This window comes from Anomalospiza imberbis, chromosome 2 (genome assembly GCF_031753505.1).
Source record: "Anomalospiza imberbis isolate Cuckoo-Finch-1a 21T00152 chromosome 2, ASM3175350v1, whole genome shotgun sequence".
In the NCBI taxonomy this organism is placed as follows: Eukaryota; Metazoa; Chordata; class Aves; order Passeriformes; family Viduidae; genus Anomalospiza; species Anomalospiza imberbis.
The window spans coordinates 114,031,685-114,056,365 of NC_089682.1; the positions used below are offsets into that span (position 1 = coordinate 114,031,685).

The 24,681-nt window shown below is 40.0% G+C and overlaps 1 protein-coding gene across 1 annotated transcript in view; it reads left to right on the forward strand.

Annotated features, from left to right (window-relative positions):
- SLC9A7 (solute carrier family 9 member A7) overlaps positions 1 to 24,681 on the forward strand; it is a 70,508-nt gene that overhangs the window by 32,654 nt on the left and 13,173 nt on the right. The window contains exons 2-14 of the mRNA XM_068182650.1: positions 1,116 to 1,315; positions 2,614 to 2,691; positions 3,347 to 3,423; positions 4,032 to 4,144; positions 5,458 to 5,563; positions 5,848 to 5,994; positions 9,317 to 9,417; positions 9,754 to 9,842; positions 9,955 to 10,068; positions 12,404 to 12,515; positions 13,871 to 14,024; positions 19,602 to 19,661; positions 24,300 to 24,363. Of these exons, the coding sequence (XP_068038751.1) occupies positions 1,116 to 1,315; positions 2,614 to 2,691; positions 3,347 to 3,423; positions 4,032 to 4,144; positions 5,458 to 5,563; positions 5,848 to 5,994; positions 9,317 to 9,417; positions 9,754 to 9,842; positions 9,955 to 10,068; positions 12,404 to 12,515; positions 13,871 to 14,024; positions 19,602 to 19,661; positions 24,300 to 24,363 (1,415 nt within the window). The remainder of the gene's footprint in view (positions 1 to 1,115; positions 1,316 to 2,613; positions 2,692 to 3,346; positions 3,424 to 4,031; positions 4,145 to 5,457; positions 5,564 to 5,847; positions 5,995 to 9,316; positions 9,418 to 9,753; positions 9,843 to 9,954; positions 10,069 to 12,403; positions 12,516 to 13,870; positions 14,025 to 19,601; positions 19,662 to 24,299; positions 24,364 to 24,681) is intronic.

Consider the following 24,681-nt stretch of genomic DNA (forward strand, 5'->3'; position numbering starts at 1 on the left):
TTTTTTTGTTTTACCTCGTTTATTTTTTGGTTGCTACCTGTCAGCTTCATTTGCTCTCTGGGGAAACTATGGAATGCAGAGGGAGGGTCAGAGGGAGCATACCCAACACTGACTACTGACTTGTCAACAAAAGCACCAAACATCCATCTTCATCTTGCAGTTGTCTGGAACAAGGATTAAATTGCAGATCATCCTCAGGTAACAGGGGAGCGTTTAGTAAGTGGGTATCAATTTGTTTACTTACTAGACTAAAACCACTTTTACTGTTCTTATATGTTCTCTCTGCAGATGTTCTTTTCTTAGTACATTGTAACAGGGATGATGTTCAGTTAGAACTTTGTGCTTCTCCAGCCCCCTGGCATTAAGTTACTAATTATTTTTGTCACTGTGTCTGATGCTTTTGTTATTGATCATGTTTTCTGGTTGGATTTTCTCTGCTGCCTAAGTAATTTGTCCTGTATTCCTGAATCCTGGGTCTCTTATGATTGCTCATTTACACCTTATTTTATTTTTGTTTATATGAAATGTGGAAAATGCTTGCAAATGACATACAGTGGCCTCTTCGTGCATGTCATCTGTCTTAGTTTTAAAGTTTGTGGAGTAAACAGAAGATTGCGCAACAGGCATTGTTTACTTGCCTAGAACTGTAAGACTAAAAGCTGTGTTCTTGCTGCAGCCATAAAATGATATGGCAAACATCACCATTCCAGATCAGTTACAGTCACGTGTTTCCAGCAGTCGTTGTTTTCTGGCAATAGTGTTTGCTGGGTTCTGTCCTAAGGCAGGTGAAATATATTTGATGTGTCCTTATGTTCGGCCTCTCATGTGACTGGGGGTTTACACTTTTGAGGTGCGAATGAGGCTGAGGAAGACAAAAACTGAAATGGATCCTTTTGTTTGTCACTTCAGTCAGGTACCAGGTACTTCAGATTCACTGGTAGTTTTGATGTGATCAGGGCCTCTCTGCAGAAAACTGATAGTAACAATTCACTTCAATGCTATTTATGATGCCCATATGCTTGTAAAGTTCATGCACGGTCCTTTGGATGTTGTTTGAAGCTCATAGAAGTGCAGGAGTAGCAAATCAGCCTCATGGGTTTTTACGTCTCCTCCAGGACTCATAGTTGGGGTGATCCTGAGATACGGGACTCCCTCCACGAGTGGCCATGACAAACCATTCAGCTGCTCGCAGGAGGACAGGCCCTTCACCACCCTGCTGGTCAACGTCAGCGGCAAGTTCTTCGAGTACACGCTCAAAGGGGAAATAAGCCCTGGCAAGATCCACAACGTGGAGCAAAATGACATGTTGAGAAAGGTGAGGCTACACCATTTTGCATGCTTGACTAAGTATTTCTCCTTCATCTATGCTTCCCTCCCTCCTCCCCGCTCCATCCCGTTTGAACCTTAGGTAGTGTCAAGTGTCAGTATTCCTGATAGTAACAGCACTTTAATGCTTCATTCAAAAGCACCTTCTGTGTTATATCACTGCTGGAGAAACTGTGCTCTGTTACATGTAGGTAGTGCTTTCCTAAAGGCCTTGGTTTGAAGACTTAACTCTACATCTGTAGAATTCACAGAGACCAGCTGAACAGAAAAAAAAAAAGGCCTTGTGGTGCCTTGTATAAATGCATTATAAGGAAAATGATAATTTCTTAGTGAAAAGTGATTGTTCCTTGTTTTTTTTTTTTTTTTTTTTTTTCCCTGGCGTTTTAAAATCTGTATATTGTCAGGAAATAGTTACTGTTTCCACCCTATAAACAAGCAAATGAGACAGTCTGGTGTTAGAAGTAAAATTCACTTATCAGCAGTTATTCAGATGTGTTATTTGCCTTTTAATTCAATGTCAGGAATTAATCACCTTTTGTGTGTATCAAAGCTAGACTTAGAAGCTTAGGATTGTGACCTAAAAGTACTTCTTTCTGCAGATTATGAAGAGAGCTTAGCTGTCTATGTGTATCTGTCCGCTGTAGGTATCTCAAGGAATTGAGTCCTACTCTGGGAGGGCACAGTTGTAGTGTTTGTCTTCTAACCTGTGCTTAGGCAGCGGGTGAAGAGAGCCTAGTCAGTCTCATATGTGTGAAGGTCTTCTGTTTGCATTTTAGCTGTTGTTTTTTGTTCTTTAGTGTAGTGTAGTCCTCCAGGGATATGTGGAACTCGTACTGAAATACACGGAAGACGTGTATGATCCAAATTTCTGAAGACCAGTCTTGTATCTGACTTGACAGGCTTACACTGACTATTCAGTGGCTAAATTTGCACAAAAAAGTAAGCTAAAAGAGCATTTCATCTGCAGCTATACCAATATCAGGTATCACAATAGGAGAGATCTTCTCCAGCATTATTTTTGCTAGAAATTTTTAATTTAAAACTGGGGACTGTGTTTGGACTGCTGCCAGATCACGATGTAATGCATGTTCTTTCTAGATGCTATTTACCAACAAGAGCTGCAGCTTTTTGCTGCTATGTACAAATAGAGCTGGCCAATGTTTTAGAGGCTCAACTTAACTATTTCAACAACCAAAAATAGTGGTTGTCAGAAAATGAATGAGGAAAAAAGTCCTAACAATTTGTGTATGTCTATTTCTAATTGAAATTTCATATTTTATCTTTTAGGTAACATTTGACCCAGAAGTTTTCTTCAACATTCTATTGCCTCCTATTATTTTTCATGCTGGTTATAGCCTGAAGAAAGTAAGTGCAATATCTTCTGAGAAGAATAGATCCTTTTTTTTTAAATGAAAGATTGCTGATTTGTTCAGGATTGTAGTCTCCTTTCAGGCATTTACTTACAGTAAGAAAAATCTCATTTCCTCCAGAGATGGTTAGGTCATATTGTTTTAAGAGAAAATACATGTATTTCTGAGTATAAATGTATTAAACTTTACTTAATTTTGCTGATTTGTTTTTATTTGAATTTAGCCAGACATTGATGTCAGTTTCATTTCAGGTAAAAGATGTTCTGTTATGAATTGTTTTGGTCCTTCTCAAATGTCCAAAATGCAATAAATTATGCTGAGAGGCAGACCTAACCCTGAATCCCAGTGGAGATGTGCCTTAATGGCAGAAGGGCCCAGATTCTGATCTTGCTTGAAGACACCATGAATTGGTGCTGGTTTCTGTCAATAAGCCTTCTGTCAGTAAGCTACATGTAGGGTCTAATGCATGGCACAGATCTGGTTTATTCAATTTCTTGAAGTTAGATTGAATTTACCTGGCAGTAATTGAAATGTTTCTCTGAAACAGAGGCGTGTTTCTGTGTATTGATACAAGTGAAGTAGTGTGCTACATGGTTCTGAATGGGCAATGTAACTTTTCTGAAGCATATAAACCTCTTTTTCTCGTGCAGAGACACTTTTTCAGGAATTTGGGGTCCATTTTAGCTTATGCCTTTTTAGGAACAGCAGTGTCTTGTTTTATTATTGGGTAAGTAAACTCTGATATCAGTTCCTCTCTACACTAAAGTTTAAGCTGATAAGCACTCTGCCTACATATATATATATTATGCATGTATATACATACACATTTAGTTTAAGATAACTGGTCATGTTGATTTGCTTGCCTACAATCTCTTATCCTGCTCATATTATGGATATTCTGAATAAGAGAAATTCTGAATTGTATTGGTGACCTTGATTTGTCTCTCAAAGAATTTCACTAGAGAAGTAATCTATTATTATAGATTATTCTTACCTCAGAGCTTTTGGCCTTTGTGTTGGGAGAAATAATACTAGGGGAATTTTGAGCAGAGAAAACTTGTTGGAAAATGGAAGACACATGTAGACTTTGCTAATTGTGTGAAGATTTCAGACTTACTGGTTTTACATGATGTCTTCTGGATCATGTATTGCTTGACTTGCTTCATAGGGAAAAGAGGAAAGTTCACTTTGAGAGCTTTGTGCTACACTGTGGCAGGGTCCCACTGAGCTGTGGCATAAAAAAAGCCTGTCTGAAATATTGTTGTGCTTTCCCTTGGCCTGACTGAAAGGCACCATCTTGTTTGACTTGGAATGTTTTATCTTCTTTCTCTTCAGGAATCTCATGTATGGGGTTGTGAAACTAATGAAGTTGGTGGGTCAGCTGTCTGATAAATTCTATTATACAGACTGCCTCCTCTTTGGAGCCATAATATCTGCCACTGATCCAGGTAGCCTGATGAACGTTTTTAATAACCTTCCAAAATAACGCTATTGTTAGGATTTTCAGCGGCATATTAACAGAACTCTGTTTTCAGTTATGTCATTAGCATCTCTGAAATACATGCAAATTCTGAGCATTTTGAAAGCTGTTCTCTGCTGATTTGTGACTAAACTGGCATGACATCATGGTATATTTGGAGAAAAGTGTAACGCTGCTGTTCAAATACTTAAATATGTTTTTTGTTAAGTGGTTTCTTGTTAACTGTGCAACAAGTTTAAGACTACAAATCGATGAAATTATTGCATTTTCTGGATAGCAGGACTTCCTTCTTCAGCTACATTGCTGGGTAATTTAAGAGCAATATTTGAAGCTTTTAGGGTCTTTAGGTGGGGGATTTTCTTTTCCTCTTTCAAATAAACTTAAAATTTTATAAGTTAGGGCAGAAGAATGCTTTTCTGGCCAAGTAATTTCCTCTTTTGCCCAAATAATGTAGACATCCTTCAGAGTCAAGCAGGCTTACATTGAAGTCTCCACTTGACAGATCAGTTTTTTAGGGCTGGCAAAAGTCAGGGGCCACGGTGGGGAGTGCTGAAGTATGAAGCTTGACATTTAAAGCAGTTTATTTGAGGTGCCTAGTGGTGATTAGTGTGAAAATGGGAAGTAGCTCCTGTGATTGAGCTGAGCTCTGAACAGCTGGTGGTTGCATACAATTTATGCAAAAAATCACCATGTGATTTTTGAAGTGCTTCTATGGGAACAACTTCAAGATAATGGTCTTTCATCTCAGAATTTTTTTGGAAGAATGATTCTAAATATTTAGCACTCCTGTCCTTTTTAAATTATGTGGAAATTCACACCTGTGGCATAATGGATACTTAGGGGAACACTTAAGATTACCTCTAATATTTTACAATGTCTGAAATGATAAACCTGTGTCAACAATCCACACAGCTTTTAAAAGCAGGAAGAGCTGCACAACATTTTGCTTACTGTCTCAAATGGAATGTGTTCTAAAATAATATAGGCCTTTGGTAGAAGCGCTTTGTCTGCCCCGTGCCCCTTGATCATGGGGGCCTGGCTATGAACGTAGATGGGAGGACAAAAGAGCCACCTCTTAATGCAGCTGGCCTAAAAGGGTTGGAGGAATTGCTTACTTGTAGGTAAGCAATTCTATGGGAAACTATGGGAAACTATGGTTTCCCATTTTAGTTTTGATCCTGTACTTCAGTTCCTGGGTTTTCTTGCTTTAGCCAAGCTGGAAAGTCTGCTCCACAGCTCATGTAGTCGTTGCAGTGTTGTTTTCCTCTTTTCTTTCTGCAGTTACCGTGCTAGCAATATTTAATGAGCTGCATGCTGATGTCGATCTCTATGCCCTTCTGTTTGGAGAGAGCGTGTTGAATGACGCTGTTGCCATTGTATTATCCTCGTAAGTAACTGTGGGAATTTCTACTCCAAAATTACTAAATTGCTTTTGGCATTTGTCTCAAATAAATGCTTTTTCTGAGAAACATTATTTTAAGTTTAATGGATTGTCTTTAACTGGATTGATAACCATTGCAAGCATTTTCCAAGGCCCCTAATGCATGCATAGGCCAGGATGACACATATGCCTTCAGCATGGGATCGTCCCCCTGTAGCTCAGATAGTGTTGTTACAGAAAAATCTTTCCTGATGTTACTTCTAACTTGTCACTGTGTTCTCTCTTTCTAGATCTATAGTTGCCTACCAGCCCACAGGTGAAAATACCCATGCTTTTGATGCTGCAGCATTTTTCAAGTCTGTTGGTGTTTTCCTGGGAATATTCAGTGGTTCTTTCATGATGGGAGCAGTGACAGGTGTTGTGACAGCTCTGATATCCTTTTTCATATTTGGTTATTCCAGCTGAGATGGCACATGTGGATATTATCAGGGCTTTCCTGCTTCCCATTGTAGCAGAATTGACTCTGGCTTGTTTAATTCTGAGCATGAAGATATGATCAGTATTCATTTGACTTCTTTTCTATAGAAAGACATTATAGGTGCCCACAGAAATCAACTCTTTCCAACAAAATTGAGGCCATAGTAGAAATTTTAGTGATGTTGCTGCAACAAACCAAGGAAGGGCATTAAACAGGCACGTCATAATAATGTTTCTTTTTATGGAGTTATAAAACCTAGTTTTTACTATTAGTCTTGAAAGACATCTCCTGTGATAAGTGGTATTTGATTCTGCCTTCAGCAAAATTTCTGTTATTTCTGACCCCCACAGCATTCTTTGAGTCCTGCATTTAAACTTTTTTGCCAGAAATCTGATATCATACATCTTGGATAAGATTGTATCTCTATGAGAGTACAACTCAATAACATGATGTGCCTTGCATGGTCTATTCTGTTCTCTTTATGCTTGTTGCTGTTATTTGGTTAGATCTCTGAGGTGCTTAGCATGCAGTTTGTGTGGGTCTTGTTTTAGCCTCAGGCAGCAGACCTTCAGCCTGACCTACTCCAGGAGTCATGATGCTCCTTCAGGAACCAAACGAAGTGTTTGCTTTCTGGCAGTCTAGTATAGCCATAGCTGTACCTATCCCAGGCTGCTCTGATGTGCCTGGGCTGCTGAACACTGACCTGAAAGGGGTAAAATGTGCTGCTCTGTGCAAGCATCATGAACCAGTGACTCTGAAGCAGAACTGTCTGAAATGTATCTTACATACGCACTATGCAGAACTTCCTGACATGTCTGCATGATGGAGAAACCTTTTGAGCATCACGGGGAAGATCTTTAATGTTGATGCTTTAATGTTCAGTCTCAGTTCCACTGGCCTGCAATCTATGTGACCCGGAACCATGATTCTTCCTCTGGCTTTTAGGCTACCAGCCATCCGTAGCTCTCACTGCTCAAATGCTGTTGTTGTGGGTTTTGGCTTGCTGGTTGGCTACTAATTAAGGCTGAAATGCATTCAGATCCACTTTGTAAAATTATGCTTCTGAAGCAGCAACCAATCCTTGCTTTTCCTAATGGTTGTGCCCAGGAAGGTGATGTGAGGCTGTTCAGAACAAAGCCTCTGGGGTGGCATTTTGTGTGTGTGGTGGGAATATTTTTCTTTTTGTTCTGTTTTGGTTTTGTGTTGTTCTTTTTCTTTGGTTGTTTAATTATGTGACTATTTTCTTTTGGAAACATCCTTAATGTCATGCAATGCAGTAGAAGCAAAAAAAATCTGCATTTTACTATTCATAGCTGATTAGAACCCATAAATTAAAGATTAAGTTAATATTTCTTTACTGTGAAGTACCTATATCTGTACCTCTTTGAATAAGAGGTTTCATGCAGTCATGCACCATCCTTTGAGAACAGATAGAATGCTTGGTTTCCAAATTATGCAGATAACATACAAGAACTTATTCTGGCTTTCAGCAAACTGTCGTTAGTTTTTTAAAAATAGTTAAGTTATAGTACCACATTGTATATTTTTACTAAATAGCAGCATCTGACTGATTGAAAAGATGTGAAATACAAGGCCATGTCTAACAAATAAAGAAAATAGTTAAGAAAAAATTAATTCAGTGTCAGCTAACATTTCAATGTGATCAATTACATGAAATAATAAAATGATTTTCTTTTTTTGCCTTTCTCTCACATTGATCTTCCTCCAAAATGATGAGCACAGGTTTTAAATTCAGATTTAATGAAATATTTTGGTATGGCTACTTACAATAACAGCAAGGGGAATAAACAGTTTGATTCACAAAACTGCCAGAAAAGACTGGATATAAGAAACTGGCTCTGACAAGGTCCCTTGCCTAACTTCAGGGGAACAAGGTTCAACGTCTTCCTCTCCCATGGAGTGACTGTGGCTATCCAGTTCCTTAGGCATCCATGAATGTCCCTTGAGCCAAGCACTGGGATTATCTGAGTACTCTGTGGGGAAATGGGTTCCAATTTCTGTTATGGTGGATGTTACTGCTTCAGAAGCATGATTTTAGAAAATAGATCTGTTTGGGGGAAGTGGTGGGGAGGAATTCAAATGAGCTCAAAAGTTTTAGAGGTGGTTTCTTTGCAGAATTAACAGCTGTTTAAAAAGTATGCTGTGTTTTATATTTGATGTAATGCCATCATGGAGATTAATTTTTTTTTTTTTAACTATGGTCTGGGCTTTGAGAGCAACCTTCTGACAAAGTAAGGTCATGGCTGAAGGTGTGTCTGGAGTATATGTTTGCCCTAGTTCAAGTCAGCAGAGAATGTCAGCGAGAAGTAGGTGTGAGTGGAGAGTTGGTACTGGTTGTCTTCATATGAACTGTGCATATCTGTTTGCACCTCAGATACAGTATGCTGTTCAGTGTTTACCTGCTGCCAGAGTAGTGCTTAGGGGAAAAAAAAGCACCTAAAGGATTCTATAAATAGGTGAACAACTTTTTTTGGTAGTGTGTGAAGAGCTAAATTTAACACTACTGAAATCTGTTCTGCTTCTTCAGTAGCTGTATGAATTGTTAATTCAGTATGTGCTTTGATGTTCCTCAGGTTTTGCTCTCCTCTGCAAGATGAACTTGTGTTTTCTTTCCTTTGAAAGACTGAGCTGCTCTGAGTTGGCTTTTTCTCTAAAACATATCAGCACAAGGAGAGGAAATACATTTTGTAGGCAGTAATTATTTTGCCTTAAAAGTACTGAAGTAGCCACGCTTGCTGGAAAAGACTTATTAACAAATCTGAGAAGAAAAATTCTTGTTGATCTTAGGGTTGCTATAGTCAAGAACAGCTCTGTAAATTAAATGCTTTTGAATGCATTCTATGCTTTATTTGAAGGTGGGAGTGCCACTCGTAATTGAGGTTGGCAGGGGGAACAAAACGTCATTCCCTCACCAATCCCCTGAAAAACCAAGGCACACTGTCTAAAAGAAACAGCAGGTAAATATCCCTTCCTTGCCAGCATTTCAAAGGGAACCATGGAATAAGATAATATTACTTCTAAGAGGTGGAGCCACACTTTATGCTATGGATATACAACAAAAATAACCAAAACTGATTGTTGCAAGTTGAGCCTGAAGTTCACCTTGATGTGTTGGAATTTGCATTTTTCAGCATCAAAAGTTTTGTTTTCCAACAAGCATGTGCTGTTAGTACATAAAAGTGTTTTTCAGAAGTACTGGGAACAGTACTGTAGAAGCAAAGGATTTCTTTTTGATCCCTTAACAAGTGACTTAACGTGACAAAGTTTACCAAGTTGCACTGCTTCCCCCTGCTGGAAACGGCTCTCTTCTTCTTGATGTCCTGGAGCACTTTCTTGCTTGCAGAAGCCTGTGGATTTACTGGTGAGTAGCTTGGATTCAAGCGCAGAAGTCCATCCCAGCAGCCATTTTTCCACTTTCTCACTAAAGCTTTTCAATGAGAAATATGTTTGTGCCTAAAGCTGGGTTGTTGAGTTTTTTTGCCTGCTGTTCCATGTTGAAGCTGCAGCTCATTGTGTAGCAAAGGCAATGGTTTGGTTCAGACACCATCTCCCTAACCTGATATCTCATTCACTTGAATGGAAGAATCATAAAATCTCAAGGTTAAGAATGATGTATAAATTAAATGGAGCTTGTGAAGGGAAAGTGTGGTGAGCTGGCAGTAAACAGGCTGATTTTTACATGTGGTTCTGTTCACAGGTGTGGTGGCTGTCCTCTTCTGTGGAATAACCCAGGCACATTATACATACAATAATTTGTCAGTTGAATCAAGAAGTCGCACTAAGCAGGCAAGGATGTCTTTTACCTTTTTTAGAGTGCATTGCTATAGTAGTCCATGTACTTTTGTTTTTACAGCATCTTTTTTACTTGGCCTTTAACATGTGATGGTTTTCTCTCTAGCTTTTTGAGGTGTTGCACTTCCTGGCTGAGAACTTCATATTTTCTTATATGGGCTTGGCACTGTTTACTTTCCAGAAGCACATATTCAGCCCAGTTTTCATTATTGGAGCTTTTGTATCCTTTTTCACATTGTGTGAGATTTCTCTATTTTCTTTTGTGCCCAAAAACGTGTGATGTCTGTTGGCTTTACCAAACAGAGAATGGTGGCTGGCCTAAGTTTTCATAATGCCTTGCAGGCACAATAATTTTGAGAAAAATCTTTGGTTACACAGAGCCCTAAGGCCTCTGTGCCACACAGGTTTTGGCTCTGTACCCGAATGTTAGAAGCTATATAATTTAACTAGATAAATAAATGAATATGCTTTACTGTGTGCTTTGGCTATTGACAGCCAACACTGCTTGTGTTGTTCCTGTATTTGAACTTTGGAGACCTAGAAAAGGATTCATTTTTCTCTCCACTTCCAGAGGCCCCTTGAGAAAGTAAGGGGCAAACGTCAAATACATAAAAAGGAATGTGAGTGAATAGATCATTGAGCAATTCCCCAGAGGTCAGCATCTCAGGTGATGGGGGGAGAAAGGAACTGAACTGGGGTACAGACCATTACATGAAGGGCACACACTTCAAGGTTCTGCCTTTATCTCTGGTTGACTTGGTACCTGACTCAAATTCCCCAGAACTGATGTAAGCTCTGCATCCTGCCCCTGTTGAAATGGATTGTGTAACTCTCTCCTCACTATATTCCTGGCTGTTTGAAAATTCAGCAGAATTATAAGTATGCATGAAGAAATGGGAACTAGTCTTCCAGTCTTCATTTCCCTCTGCCTGCTGTAGGAGTAGGGCTGTTGGCAGTGGAGGTAAAACCCTGTAAAAGGACATATAAAGATGGCCATGTATGAGATGTACTTATTTCCTCTTCATTCTACTGTTTTCTGTACTACTTCTCAGGATTTACCACATTTGTTTTTATTTTCCTTCGGCCATTTACTTTTTTTCTGGTACAGTAATAAATTTTCTCCTGTGTCACCTCACATCCACTTTTCTGCCATAAGAAATACTCCAGAGCCCAGCAGACAGTGGATAAATATATGAACAGAATAGTTGCACCTGCTATACTAAGCAATGCAATTTTTCATGCTTAGTGTGGCCTTCCATCTTCTCTCGAGTTGTGCTGTCCGCCTGGGTTTGTTTTCAGTAGTTGTTTCTCTACCTACTTGCCTTTTAATACATTTTCCACATCTTTTTCTACCACTACACTAATCTCTGTTGTCTCTTGAGTGCTTTTCTACCTTTGTGAGGAGGGCAGCTAGTACTAGCACCCATGTTTTACTCAACACCTGTGGTCCCCACTGAGTTAACAACTTGCAGGGGTGAAAGGTAGAGACGTCACCGCTTGCTGAAAGTGAAAGGCTGGACTGTAAAGACACAGCTAGAGCCTCAGCATCCTTGGCAAAATCTTAGCTATTATTCCTACATACATTAGTCTTGATTGCTTGTGGTGTCTGATTTCTGCAGTCCTCAAAAGGAATGGTATAAAAATTGCTTGGAATAGTTATGTGAGGGTTATTGCACAAAGTAATAATCAAAGTCTGATTTTCCTAGAGATATTCCCTGCTGACAGTATTGCTTTTCTTTAGCTATGGCAACAACCCAGTGGTGTCTAGAGCTCTTATACTCTCTTTCTTTTCCATGGGAGAAGTATTATTCTTCTAATGTTCCCATCCCAGCAGCAAATGATCAGTGTTTGGATCTGGCCGTGTTGGCATTTTACAGGATTTCAGCCCACTACTCCAATTTTCCCCAAAGTGTTCCTTATACAGTGGAGAGTGTTTTTGGCTTTCTGCTTCTTCACTAGAGCCACTGGATGTTTTGCACCACAGTGGGGGTGCTTACCACCAACTGTCATGAATTTCTGCAATACCTTCACTATTCTTTTTCAATTTCATCCTAGTGCTGACAAACGGCTTTTGGATTTATATTCATAGTAACTCCATACTGGTGTTTGCTAGCCATAAGGATGTTTTGCCTCTGCAAGAGTCATAATGGGGTGGCCACTTGCTGGTCTTAAGTTGGTTTCCCCTCTGTATGCAGAGCTGCATTTCTGTTGCTCCAAAACTCAAAACCGAATGCTGCTGGTGATAATTGTTTTAAGTGTGAATTTTCAAAGTAAAGTCTTCATTTGTACAATTGATAATTTTGATACTAGGTATAATTTCACTGTTCATCTAAAAACTTAGTTATATTAGTAAAAATTTGCATTTTTTGCAATCGCTCTTGAATGCACAAGTTGTATAAAATTGGGGAAAGTCTGCTTTAGATACACAGCTATAGGAAGAGCACTTGCTATCATGATGTAAATCTCTCACTAAAACAAAAGCTTCATGTTAAAGCCAGGTGCCAAAAGCTGCATACCTCAGGAAAAAGAAATCCTTAACCCTCAGCTGCAAACAGGTTGCAATCTTTTTGGGCAGAGCTGCACATATCTACCCCCTCTCCTTCTTGTTGAATTTGGGCAGAAGGCATAAGATCAGCTGGAGCTTTCAGCACATGATGATGTTTTCAGGTAAGAGCAAAAATTCTGGGCAATGCAAAAAGTCTTAACTCATAAGCAATTGACTTTGCTACCTTCTGTTTTTGTGATCCACATTCATGCATCCTAAAGGGAAGGCTTACTTACTGATTGTTGCAGCATGCCTTCATGTGTCTTTCAGCCTTTACAGAAAGTGTGCCACGTCTGGGGTGGGTGACATCTTGAAATGCTACCTGCTCACGGCAGGCAGCACCTCATGTTGGGAGCAGAGCATTTTCATTCGAAGTGCTTGTGAAGGGCATGGGACAATTGGGATGTATCTCTTCCAAAAGGTTATTTCTAGCTGAGATTATGTTCATGTTGTGCAGAAACAGATCCCTGCTGAGAAAATGGGTGCCCTTTCCCATTTAGTTGGACAAAGGTATTTGACTTAAATTGCCTTGTAATTTCTGCCACACAGATAACTGTTGAAGTCTGTAATTTAAGGCAAATTATGTATTGTGTGTCTAAACATGTGCATCCTGAAGAAGTTCCAGGGAATCCTCTGTACACAAGAGGGTATAAAGAAGATAGAGCCAGGCTGTTTCCAGTGGTGCCCTGTGCCAGACCCAGAGGTAATGGGCACAAACTACAGCACATGGGGTTTTCTGTTTAAACATCAGGAAACCTTTTTTTACTATGTCCAAGCATTGTACAGATTGTCCAGAGAGGTTGTGGCATCTCCATCCATGGAGATATTCAAAAGCCATCTGGGCGTGGTCCTGTGCAACCTACTGCAGGTGGAGCAGGGGTTGTTCAAACAGGGGAATTGGACCAGGTGAACTCCAGGGGTTCCTTCAAGCCTTAACCATCCTGTGATTCCTCTACATAAGAAATCTGCAGGTGGTTCAATGCCATGGCTTGTTCTTGCTAGTGAAGTTTCATAACTGGGAGCAGAGGACAGGAGGTCTGCCTGTGACCATGTAATTAACTAGAATATTTTTCTAGCTGATAAAAATATCAGGCCAAGAACTCACATTTCAATTATGGATTCAACTGCAAAAGTCTGAATTTTTATCCGATTCGGGGAGCTGCTTAACTTACATGATGTTTTGCTGTTGTTCACAACTCGTTTGTTTCTGTTTTCCTTTCCTGTTAGTTTCTGGAAGTATTTACATCTTTTCACAGCTCTTGTGGATTCTATAAGTTATAGGAAACCAGGACAGTTAGAACATTCTGTTGTAAATTATCCCAGGGCATAATTTATCAGGAAATCTAAGGAAATTAAGAGCTGCTGAAGCCCAGTGCTTTCTGCCTGACACACTGTGGGAGGGAGCAAGGAAAGGTGCTGTGCTGTCCAGAGTCACATCTGCGCTTCTGAAGCTGTGCTGTTTCATTCTTTCTGATAGGTCTCAGGGGAGCCATGGCATTTGCTCTGGCTATACGAGATACTGCTACCTACTCCCACCAAATGATGTTCTCAACAACTCTGCTCATCGTGTTTTTCACTGTGTGGATTGTTGGTGGAGGTACAACCCCCATGCTGTCATGGCTGAACATCAGGTTGGTATGCAGCTGTGTGCTGGGGAAACTTCACTTTTCAACAGGCAGCTGTGCTGACATGGCATAGTTCTACAGAACTTGTTTGATGCTTGCTAGAGGCATTTAGAACATGGTATTTATATGTCTATATATGTAGGTGTTTAGAACATGAGATTTTATAGAGGAAGGTGCTAGTGCAGTCTGGTGAAGAAAATGTTCTGATGCTGCTGGGATTCAGCTTAAAGGGGCTCTGGTGCTCTGCAAGTAGGTATCTAAGTCTACGTCAGTCCAGCAGGATATGGAATAGTGTTGCCTGATAAAGCAGGTCTATATTGAAAAGAAAGAATTAATCTAGTCCCATATAAACTTCATATTATTACTAAGACTGTTCCCTTTCTTTTGGCTCTTCATAGTGGGCCTGTTAAGGTTTTTAAGTCCAGTAGATTCTTTATTGGGTGGTACTAAGGTGAACATACTTTAAACAAAACCTGATGTTATCTAAGCATCAGGGATAAATGGGATCCTGCTGGTCTTCAGTGTGTGTTTCCTCTTGTTTTGAGGAGATCTGTGAAAATGGTAAGTTGCATGATTATAGATGTCTGACTATAAATCCTGGCTAATACTTAGAACTTTTGACTGCGTGTACTTTCATATTTGAGAATATTTATCAAGAGATGTGCTAGAGAATCACAAATCAATCATTGTTAAAGACATATATATTATGATTTTGGAAGTTTTGGTGATTTGGGAGACAAAGATGAATAGAAGGGCATTAAAACATTACAAGCTGTACAAGCCCTGAGTGCAATCAACCATTACCCCTGCCACAGGGCTCTTCCAGTCATCAGCAGGACAGGACTGAATTCCTGCATGTGGCCCAGCCCTTGGCCAACTGCAAAATCATTCTGAGGTAGCAGCTTTATTTTTCCTCTCACCCTCCTCCATCGAAACCAGGAAGCATCCCAGATTATGTACCTCTTCCTTTAGCCAATCTAGTTCAGTAGTGAGACTCCATAAGCCTGGCTGATGAGCTGGTCCTGCGGGCAGAGAGGACTAACCCCGTATCCATTCCAGACTTATCTCTCAAGGTGTCTGGGGGATGGTGTGGCTGGAGGATTAGTGTGACCAACAAGGCAGCACACCTGGAAAGGCTATGGTACCATTCCTAGAGAAGTAACTACCAAAAGGTAGCTGGCTGAAGCATAGTTTTGAGTGTTTAGCTGTAGTATTAGGGGGAGATTTACCCATCCTTGCGAGTGAGCAGTAATTTTAACTGTCACTTTTTTGGCATGGTTGACAGAAAGTAAAGGGTTAACTTTCCTATCAAAGGAAGGATAACATCTATAACAAGGGAGCTCTACATAGGAAGCATTTTTACAGCTGGCTCGGTCGGCACTGGCCTGCCAGAGATGGAGTCTGCACCTTCTGGGACCACAAGAAATCAGATTTTTGCCAGGAGGTGGCGGCTGTGTGCAGCTGATCGAGAGTTAAAAACGCATCGGTGAGGTACCCTCAGTGGTTAGAACATTTTCTGCTGGGGGAAAGAAAAAGATATAGTTCTGATTTTACAGATTTTTTTTTTTTTTTTTTTTTTAAAGAGGCACAAATTATTTTCCAGCTGAACTTTTCAATTATGCCAGTTATCTCTTTTCCATCCCCTCCTGCTCAGTGGAAGCGGTCCACAGGAGGAGATGAAGCTGAGATGCTGTCCCAGTGCCTCGCTTAGCAGCAGTGCACAGTGCTGGCGCAGTCCCGAGGCTGTGCAGTAGGACACTTGTCCCTAGGATGCTTGCTGAGCCGTGGTACTTGCCCATTAAATTCGATTGCCAGAGACTGGAAATAAGTAGTGGTCACATGCAGGACTATTTAGCAGAAAAGGTGTTGTAAGATAAAAGGTGGTTTTGCTTCCTAGACGAAGTGAAGGGATGTAGAAAATGAATGCCAGGTGTATGTTGGACTCAAACATCAGGATTTGTGGGGACTCCTAAGAGTCCAGCTCTGGTGTGAAGGTCACACCAGTTGTACCAGGAAGGAAGGCAGGCTGGCTAGTCAGCCAGTACCAAGCCTTCATGAAGTAGTTGGCCTTTCTTCAGTGTGGATGTAAGTAGAAGGCCCATGTCTGGGCAAGTCAGGGGAGCCAAGACAGACATCAGAACCAAAGGGGCTTATTTAAGGTGGTGCCTGCATGACTGAAGTAGAACTGTACCGCGGAGCTGACTCCAGCCAGGAGTGTCAGCCTGGCCCGATACCGCTGAGCTCATGGGGAAGCAGCTGTGTGCATGCAAGGAGCAATGCCTACACAGGGATCCAGAATTGCCTTGCTGTGGCTTGGAGGAAGAGGCACATGCCTTCTGGCCACACCGTTAGTTGTGTAGCATTTGGGATGCAAGTTTGGTTCTTTACTTACTGTTGGTCCCTTCCCTCCCATAATATGAAATATTAAAAGTAGGTAAAGGGTAGAGAGGCTAACATGAAAATGAAGTTTTGGTAAAGTAAAAAGCAGTATAAGGAGGAAAATAGGCAAAAAATACTCTCTGCCTCCTCTTGTTGTTCTGAAAATTTCAGATATTTGGATGAGCAGGTGTCTCTTCCAATAGGGTAGGTTACCAGGGACCACTGACCAGGCTTTCATATACAGCTAAGCAAAGGACCGATGGTTTGTAGCAGAGGCTTAACTTGAGTTTACTGCTCAACTGGTTGGAAAAGTGAGGTCACAACTTCAAAATCTGAGTAAAAAAATAACAGGAACTTTAGATGCTTTTGATGTCTGCCACTTGATGCTGAGGAAAAAGAAAACCAACACCAGGAACTGGAGTTAAAGCCGTGATATCATGTGTTAGAGTTCCTTGACTGACTATCAGTGAGACACATCCATCATTTGAGTGGTAAACAGTTACATTTTCTTAGTAGTAGATTTTTTTTTCTTAGAAACTAAAGCATGACCTGGATATTAAAAACATAGTCTCATCCTTTAAGATCTAAACAAAGAAACAATTTCCTGGCTGAAGCTTTAACAGTTTCAGCAAACTTGAGAGCTATGTAAATCAAAACCACTGGCAAAATTCCTCTTTTCAAAAAAATGGCTGACTTCTTGTTTCATTTATCTGTCACAGGAAAAAAAGGGAACTCCTAGCATTTGTATTGCAATACACTGTGTTTTCCATTTTTGATTAGAGGTTAGTGACCTGGTTCTTTTCATGTTGAATGAAGCAACACATGGATTACTGCCTTCCTCTCCTTCATAACCTGCTGCAAATGCGGAAGTTATTGCTTATTTTAATGAAGTAATTTCAGTTATATTTAGAAACCTTTTTATAAATCTCAAAGCATTATACCTTACACTTTGAAATAATATAGGTTTCTTTTTCACCATAAAAGCTAAAGGTTGCACAGACAAGGCCAACTTAGATATTTAGTGCCTTATGTCTAACTTTGCATGTATAACCTTTAAAGAGCTTCCTATTTAGTGATTTTTCTTTTCCTGTAAAAAAGGAAACTGAAAAAGAAATGTGGAAACATTAACTCTCATCCAGCTGCTACGTGAACTACCTAACTATCTGGGATGGAGCTAAAAGTGTGTGGTGCCTATACTCCATTCTCTCACCCAGGGCGGTGCAATGATAAAATGTTCATTACGTGCCACCCCTCGGAGTGCTGGGATGGCAGGAGGCGAGTGCTGCTGCTGGGATCCAGCCTCACGCTATGTTCCAGGCTGGGGTGGGGGATCTCTGATAGGAGGTTACACCCTCCTGTTTTGCAGCCTGTTTCCATTTATTGCTTAGATGTATTACTGAGATCCTTCACTGCCTTCACCCACTCTCTGCTGCCCTTGAAGACAGCTGCACGGACACAGGGGCTGTCCCTTGCCCTCTGTCGTGAGCTTTTTCCTTGCCCATCTCTTTCTGTACTGTTTCTTCCACTTGTCTTTCCCTAGTTTTTCTGTTTTCCTCCTTCTTTCCCAATCTCTAGTTTTTCATCATCAGTCTTGAATTTCCCTTAATAGTGGGGCAGTGCAGCCTGCAAGCCACCAGCCTCACCCCTCTGGGCTTTTCCCTTAGTGGGAAAGAGATTAACTCTTCCTCTGGAAGTAAGCATGGGAGATGTTTCTTTTTCTCTCTTCTCGTTCTCTGAAACACAGCAATTCACACCACAGAGAAAAAGTGTGGGGAAGACACTGTAGGAGTTGGGTTGAGACACATCTAGAGCACACAGATGATACGAGTTGAACTGCCACGCTCTGGCAAGCCTCAGCCACCAGTTTCAGGAGTCACTACTTGGTTAGGTGAAGTAAACAAATACCCAAAGGCATCCTATAAATAACCTGAGACAACTTTTCCTAATTTCAGAAGGTTTTTAGGATTGGGTTTTAATTTTTTAAAACATGGTGGTGGGAGGTCTCTTCTTTCTCACCCTTCTGAGAAACTGTTGAACTCTTCCAAAATAGCTAAAATTTTCCAAAAATGCTGCATTCATTACAGACATCTGGGAAAACTTTAGTATACTAACTTGGCAAAGATACAGGAAAGAGAAAGAAGTCATAGAAGGGAAGTTATTGGGCAGTTTTTAATTTTAGTTTTTGCTGTACATGCAGAACAATCTTAGTGATGGCCTTGGGGAGCAGAGTACTCTGACCTGGAGTGTATGCTGGCATGGGAAAAGAGCTATTGAACCTGGAATCCAAATCAAAGCTATCTAAAGCCTGGGATTTGCCTCGATATTCAAGGATTAGATGAGTACATGCTCTTTGTATCACAAGTCATGGCCTTAAATATTTGGTTGGTCATGATGTCAGCCTGCAACCAAGGCGTGTACACCTGCTTTTTCTACAGTGAGGCCTCTGTGGATGTCTGATCATCTGGGTTTTTATTTCACATAAGCAATATATAGTTCTTGACACATGCTTTCGTGGAAAAATCTGGGGGAAAAACCCCCGCAGGCTGCTAAGGAATGTATGTGAAAAATACTGGAAACCAAAATTGCTTTCATTTGCACCTAAAATGCCCTCACAAACCCAACTGAAAAAGGCAAAGCAATGAGTAAAACCAGACTCTGCTATGACAGGAGATTAAATCAAAAACTGATAGTCAATTTTTAGTTGAAGCAATGGAGTGATTTAGTGCTTGTTACCAGTTGACTTGGAGTGCTCTGAAAGCAGGCAGTGTGGGTGACCCCTCTCACACGTGTTTAGCTTCCTGTGCCTACTTCCTATGGTGTCTCTTTCTCTTTCAGACCCTGCGCAGGTCTGAAGTGGTAGGAATTGTCTTAGACGGGCTCTGTCTGCGCGCAGCGCCAAAGGGAGCTACTGAAACTGGTTTTCTGGGGGGTGTAGTCTATCATTAATACAGATGTGTTGCCAGCTGGGATCTGAATGAATGAAGAATATTACTGGATATGTCAACCATAAATTGCTGCTGGTGCCAATTTTGGTTTTTTGGTCACTTTGTCATTGTTCTGCCATTGTTGTTCATGTATGTTTTGTCTTTTTTGATTGGGTATGGAATTTTTGTTGTTGGTTTGCTTTTGTTTTGCTGAAGAGCCTGTAGAGCCCTCATCTCATGAGCATTTTGTTACTCACATTGCATTCTTGTACTGTACCAGAGTTGGTGACCATGTTCCATCGGTGGAAGAGATGAGTGAAAGCCACTGGCTGTATTTCAGGTGACACTGTGCTTTTCTTGATACCACATTAACCTGGTGCTTGGCTTTTTTCATCTTTGTAACACTGAGTGTGTGCTCTTTTTCTATACTGTGGCATGCTGCTGCTGCTTCTTTTCTGAGAGTACTATAGATGTTCCTCAACTCTGAGTCTATTCACTTATTCTGAGCTGTGAGAGTGTGGATCACACATCATGTCTAAAAAAATGAACTATAAAACACATTCTTTCACTCTGTGTATAGATATTTAATAAAGCAAAACTTGAAACTCTGACCTTGGAAGACTTGAGAGCTGAAAACCATGGATTTGATCTTATAATCTTTAATCACAAAGCACTGCTTGAGGTTATTTTGTATAACTCTTCAGGTTGGAAGGAACTTCATAGGTGATTTAGCCCAGCCTTTTTGGGGATATATTTTTAAAAACAGAGAGATATCAACCAGAGAAGACTAGGATTCTGATATGGTGTTTTTGGAACAGATAAATGGTTAGAGTGAGAATTTAAAATACGACAAATCCCTAACTGACATCTACAGGCGATGTGTATGTATATGTGTGTGTGTGTGTGTGTGTGTATAAAAACATACAGATTATTTATGTAAAGAAAGTTCTTTGGGATGGGGCAATGAAAAGCTTTCATGTACCTTGTCACACTTGAAGGTTTCCAGCAAACCACTAGATTTGCCAGAGATGCAATGTGTTAGTTTGTACGATCTGAGAACTATTACCTATTACAGTCCTTCTTGGCTGTTGCCATAGTAACTACACATGTTAAATCTAATAACGCCTGGTATTTCAGCAACTTCTCATCCATGAGTTGTAGGGCCCTGGAAAAGTTTCTGAAGTATCAGTAGAAATCATTCCACCCATTTAAAAATGATGTAGTGAAGAAATTGATGTAGTTCTAGATGCCTTTTTACCATTCATTTCCATCCACTTAGTTTGGTTTTGTGTGTGAACCACTTTCTCCCACACTGTTTAAATTACTGAATTATACATTAGCTTAATGTTTTAAGAGATCAAATCTGAGTAGCTCATCTCCTACATGTGATGCTGGAGTTGTAGCTGTAGGATAAAGTCCAGGAATCAGTTAAGGACAGAAATGCTGTGTTTTGGTGTTGGGCATTAGGAGCTCAAGACTAGTTCCTTTGTTGTTACAGAGATCTTAAAGCACAAAATGCCTTTTTTGCCTTAAAAAAAATTCATTAGGGAGGAGTAAAGAAATACACTTGAATTGGATTAATTTTTACTATAGCATACTCTTGTCTACAGATTCCAATGACCTTCTCAAGGCTGAAATAAAGGTGTCTGAACTTTACATACTAGTAGTTGTCTGTACTGGAGGAATAAGGTGTCTATCAGATACCAAAGTTAAAATGGGGGAAGTAAATGGATTTTTCACTGATTTGGAAACACATATGAATTGTTACAGCTAAAAGACTGCTCATATTCTTCATCTGAAATCTTCCTTTTAAGACTTATTTGTACAGCCTTGGGGAATCCCCACACAACTCCTGCAAAGGGCTCTCAGAAAGAGTGGAGGGGGAAACAAAGATGCTTGCTAGCATCTGCACTACCTTGGCCTTGGTTGTACCACATCTGCTGTGCCACTCAGTCCCCATCACAGAGGTGCCTCTTCAATAAAACACTGTTTTCACCCTGCCTTTCTGCTATGGGGTTTGAGCAAAACAGCCCAGCCTTTAGCAAGGCCCTCTCTGTGCTTCTGACCTCTGGGAGGGGATCTGTGTAAATCCATCCAGTAACAGCTTCATTTATAAAGCAGGTTAAATAAGTGAGAACTGGTATTGACCTTTGCAGCACCTGTAAATGACAGGAAGCTTTTAAAATATATTAAGCATATGGATTTTTTTTCTCTTCAGCATAAGAAGAAAATCAATGTTGAAGACATACATGCATCAGCCTTATTTGTACTTTTAATTATTGAAGTAGTTAGCAAAGATGAAGTAACTAAGTGTTTTCTGTGCTTCTTTTCACTGTAAAGGAGGTTGGGACAGACTTGACTGTTTTTTGGCATTGTTTTATTTCAGGTGATAAAAGTGACACTTCCTTAGAATTCTAGGGCCGGGCCTGCAAAAAAAAGTGATGCTTGTCATGAGATAAGGGTATTTAACCTTGAAAGTTAAACAGGCAGGCTTGCTACCAAAAAGTTAAGCTTCCTATACAACTGATGCTAGAATAGAGGATAAAAGCAAACAGTATTAGTGAGAATTCAAAATGGCAATGTATTTGGTGTTAATCTCTGAGGAACAGATTTTGAGAGTGATTTTTTTTGAAAAAATGTGATTGTGGAAAAGAATTATTTATAAATATTCAAAATATAAATTAATTTGAAGAATAACTGAAAAAAATTAAATGGACAAGTCTGTGTGGATATACTATTTCAATATTGAGAGGAACATTTGTAGTATGATTTTTTTCCTAAAATTTGAACCATTGTAGTATAGAAACTTTTTTTTTTTTTTTTACCTCTTCAGCACAACAGTGAACCCAAATTCCTGGTCTGTGATATACTATGACTTTTCAATGAACAGTGTCATTATCCTGCTTTGGTCTTCCATTAAGCCCCATTCCCCTGCCTAAAGGCAGTTAAAATTCTCAAAACAAATGCACAACCTTGTAAGTGAAGTAAAAGTTGAGACACTGAATTGTTTGGTTTTCTGATGTGCTGTGAAGTGAATAGGTAGCTCAGGGAGTAAAAACTATTTGGAGAATGTGAGCTATGTTCATCTTTTGGAACAAACATCTTGAACTCCCCATTCACAGTGTCAGCTACACAGCCAACATGAGCCTGGTTGCTTTGCATAACACATTGAACCTTCCCCCATGGGCAGTTTGGAAAGCCACAAGTATTTTTCTTTTATTTTCATGTGTACTTATAAAGGAATGCATACTCTTGTGTATATACATGTATTACTGTACTGAGTTGGTTTCCTGATGTTGTTTGTCAGCTTTCTGCATTAGAACTCAGTTTCCCTGCCAAAACCTGTTCTTATGTAGTGATAGCCAAAGCAGTAACCTCAGCCCTTGTAAGCTCTCAGAGTTCTGGTGTGTGGTGTTTTATTTTAGCATGTGTTACAATCCAGTACTCTATCCAGTGTTCCCTTAAACTGGCGAAGCTTTTCAATCCTGAGGCTGGTGAGTGCCAAGGAATTTCCATGCTAAATGTGCCTAAAGTTCAAGATGACTCTATATATGGAAAAATGAAGTGATGAGGAAAGAGCAAGAGGCTTAGAAAAAAAGAAAAAAAAAATCCAAGCAAAGGACTGGCTCAGCACTAGTTTCATATGAGGCTGCTGCAGAGCAGCCTTCTGGATTTTCTCTGAGCTACATTAACTCGTGTGGGGCCTTGAGCTGGCTGTGAGTCTAGAAGGATGACTTTAAACTTCTCTTCTTCTATTGTTCTATCAAAAAATGCTGCCCTGGAAGCTATTTGAAAGTGTTCTCCTTTTATTTGATCCAAGCATGCTGTCCCTGGGACAAACCAACGATATGGCCTGACCAGCAAGGTTCTCTTGGCTTCTGGTGATTCTTAGGGCTGTTGCATAAACACCTTAGCTATAAAATGATTAACAAACTTACAAAAAGTCTAAGGAACAAGGAAATGGCACCAAACCAGCTCAGTCCCCTCTAAGAGAGTAGAAGTGACAACATTAACAAAATCTTATTGTCTGAGATGGCTGTTGCATGTGTTTTCCCACACTTACTATGTGACATGGTGGAACTGAAACACAACACAGTTGAGACTGAGAATCTTACCTAATTTTTGAGGTTGGAGGTTTAGGTTCTACAAGAGATGACAGAGATCAGGACATGAGTAGGATATAAAATAGACAAATCCAGTCTACCCCAAACCAGACCAGAAAAACCTGAACATAATTACAAGGATTAAATGCCAGTCTTGGATAGGAGCCCTATGTGCAAGGATGGTTCAGCAAAAAGATGCTTTCTAACTATGCAAAAGTGAGTAGACAGTTTCTTCTTAACATATTATTCTGTCAACACCCTCGTTACACAAACCCTGCCTCACTCAGATGGGAGGCTGTACTACAGGCCACATGTTAGTCCACTGTGGCTGTGTTGTGTTAGGTGAATGAAACTTGCAGCAAATTAATGTTGTGACCCTTTATAAAATATTTTTTTTGCTTCTCATAGTGTGTTAAAACATGGAGTGTATGTGTCTTTTTAAAATAGTGTATTTCAGCCATTCACAGATTTATTTGGCACTTATTTGCTGGCGAAATATTTAGGCTAGGCTTTATCCTTAGTTTCTGTTTTCTTCCTGCTGGATGTGAGGGATACTGTCCACTGAAGAGGATGCCATTTACTTTTTAAGGCAAAATAGTATTTTCCAGTGTTCTAAAAAAACTGGCAACAAAGGTAAGCAGTAGAAGTTGATGCTGACATAGAGTTAAAGCAGTTTCTTGAGTGAAAAGGTATCTTGTTTATAGCTATGTAACTGCAGGGGAGTAATGGACAGCTCTTCCTCAATCTATTCTTATAACCTCTCTGATGCAGCTTTGCTGGGTGCTTAAAGTGCTTTTAAAATGCATTCTGCCAAACTTACAGCATTTGCAACCCTCAGTAACACCACTTGCTTTGTTTTCCTAATGTTTCTGTAGGGTTGGGGTTGACCCAGATCAGGATCCTCCACCTACTAATGACAGCTTTCAAGTCTTACAAGGAGTAAGTAATTACATAACTTCTATATTAGGCTGATCTTATTTTATAACTAAGACAATAGAAAACTGCAGAAGTTGTATGCATGGATAAAACCTTTCTGTCCTAGCTGGCAAGTCAGTAAGGGATTTTGCTTTGTAATATTCAAGTAATGCCCACTGAAAAACATTCAGTGATTTTGGGTGTAACGCTGTCATGGTCACATTTTTTGTACATGTAAGGCACCACAAACCTTCCCAAATCTACTAATACATTGTATAACAATGCACTTTCCTCTTCCCCCACCTACCCAACACGCTTGCTCCTAGCATGCTACTGCATAAA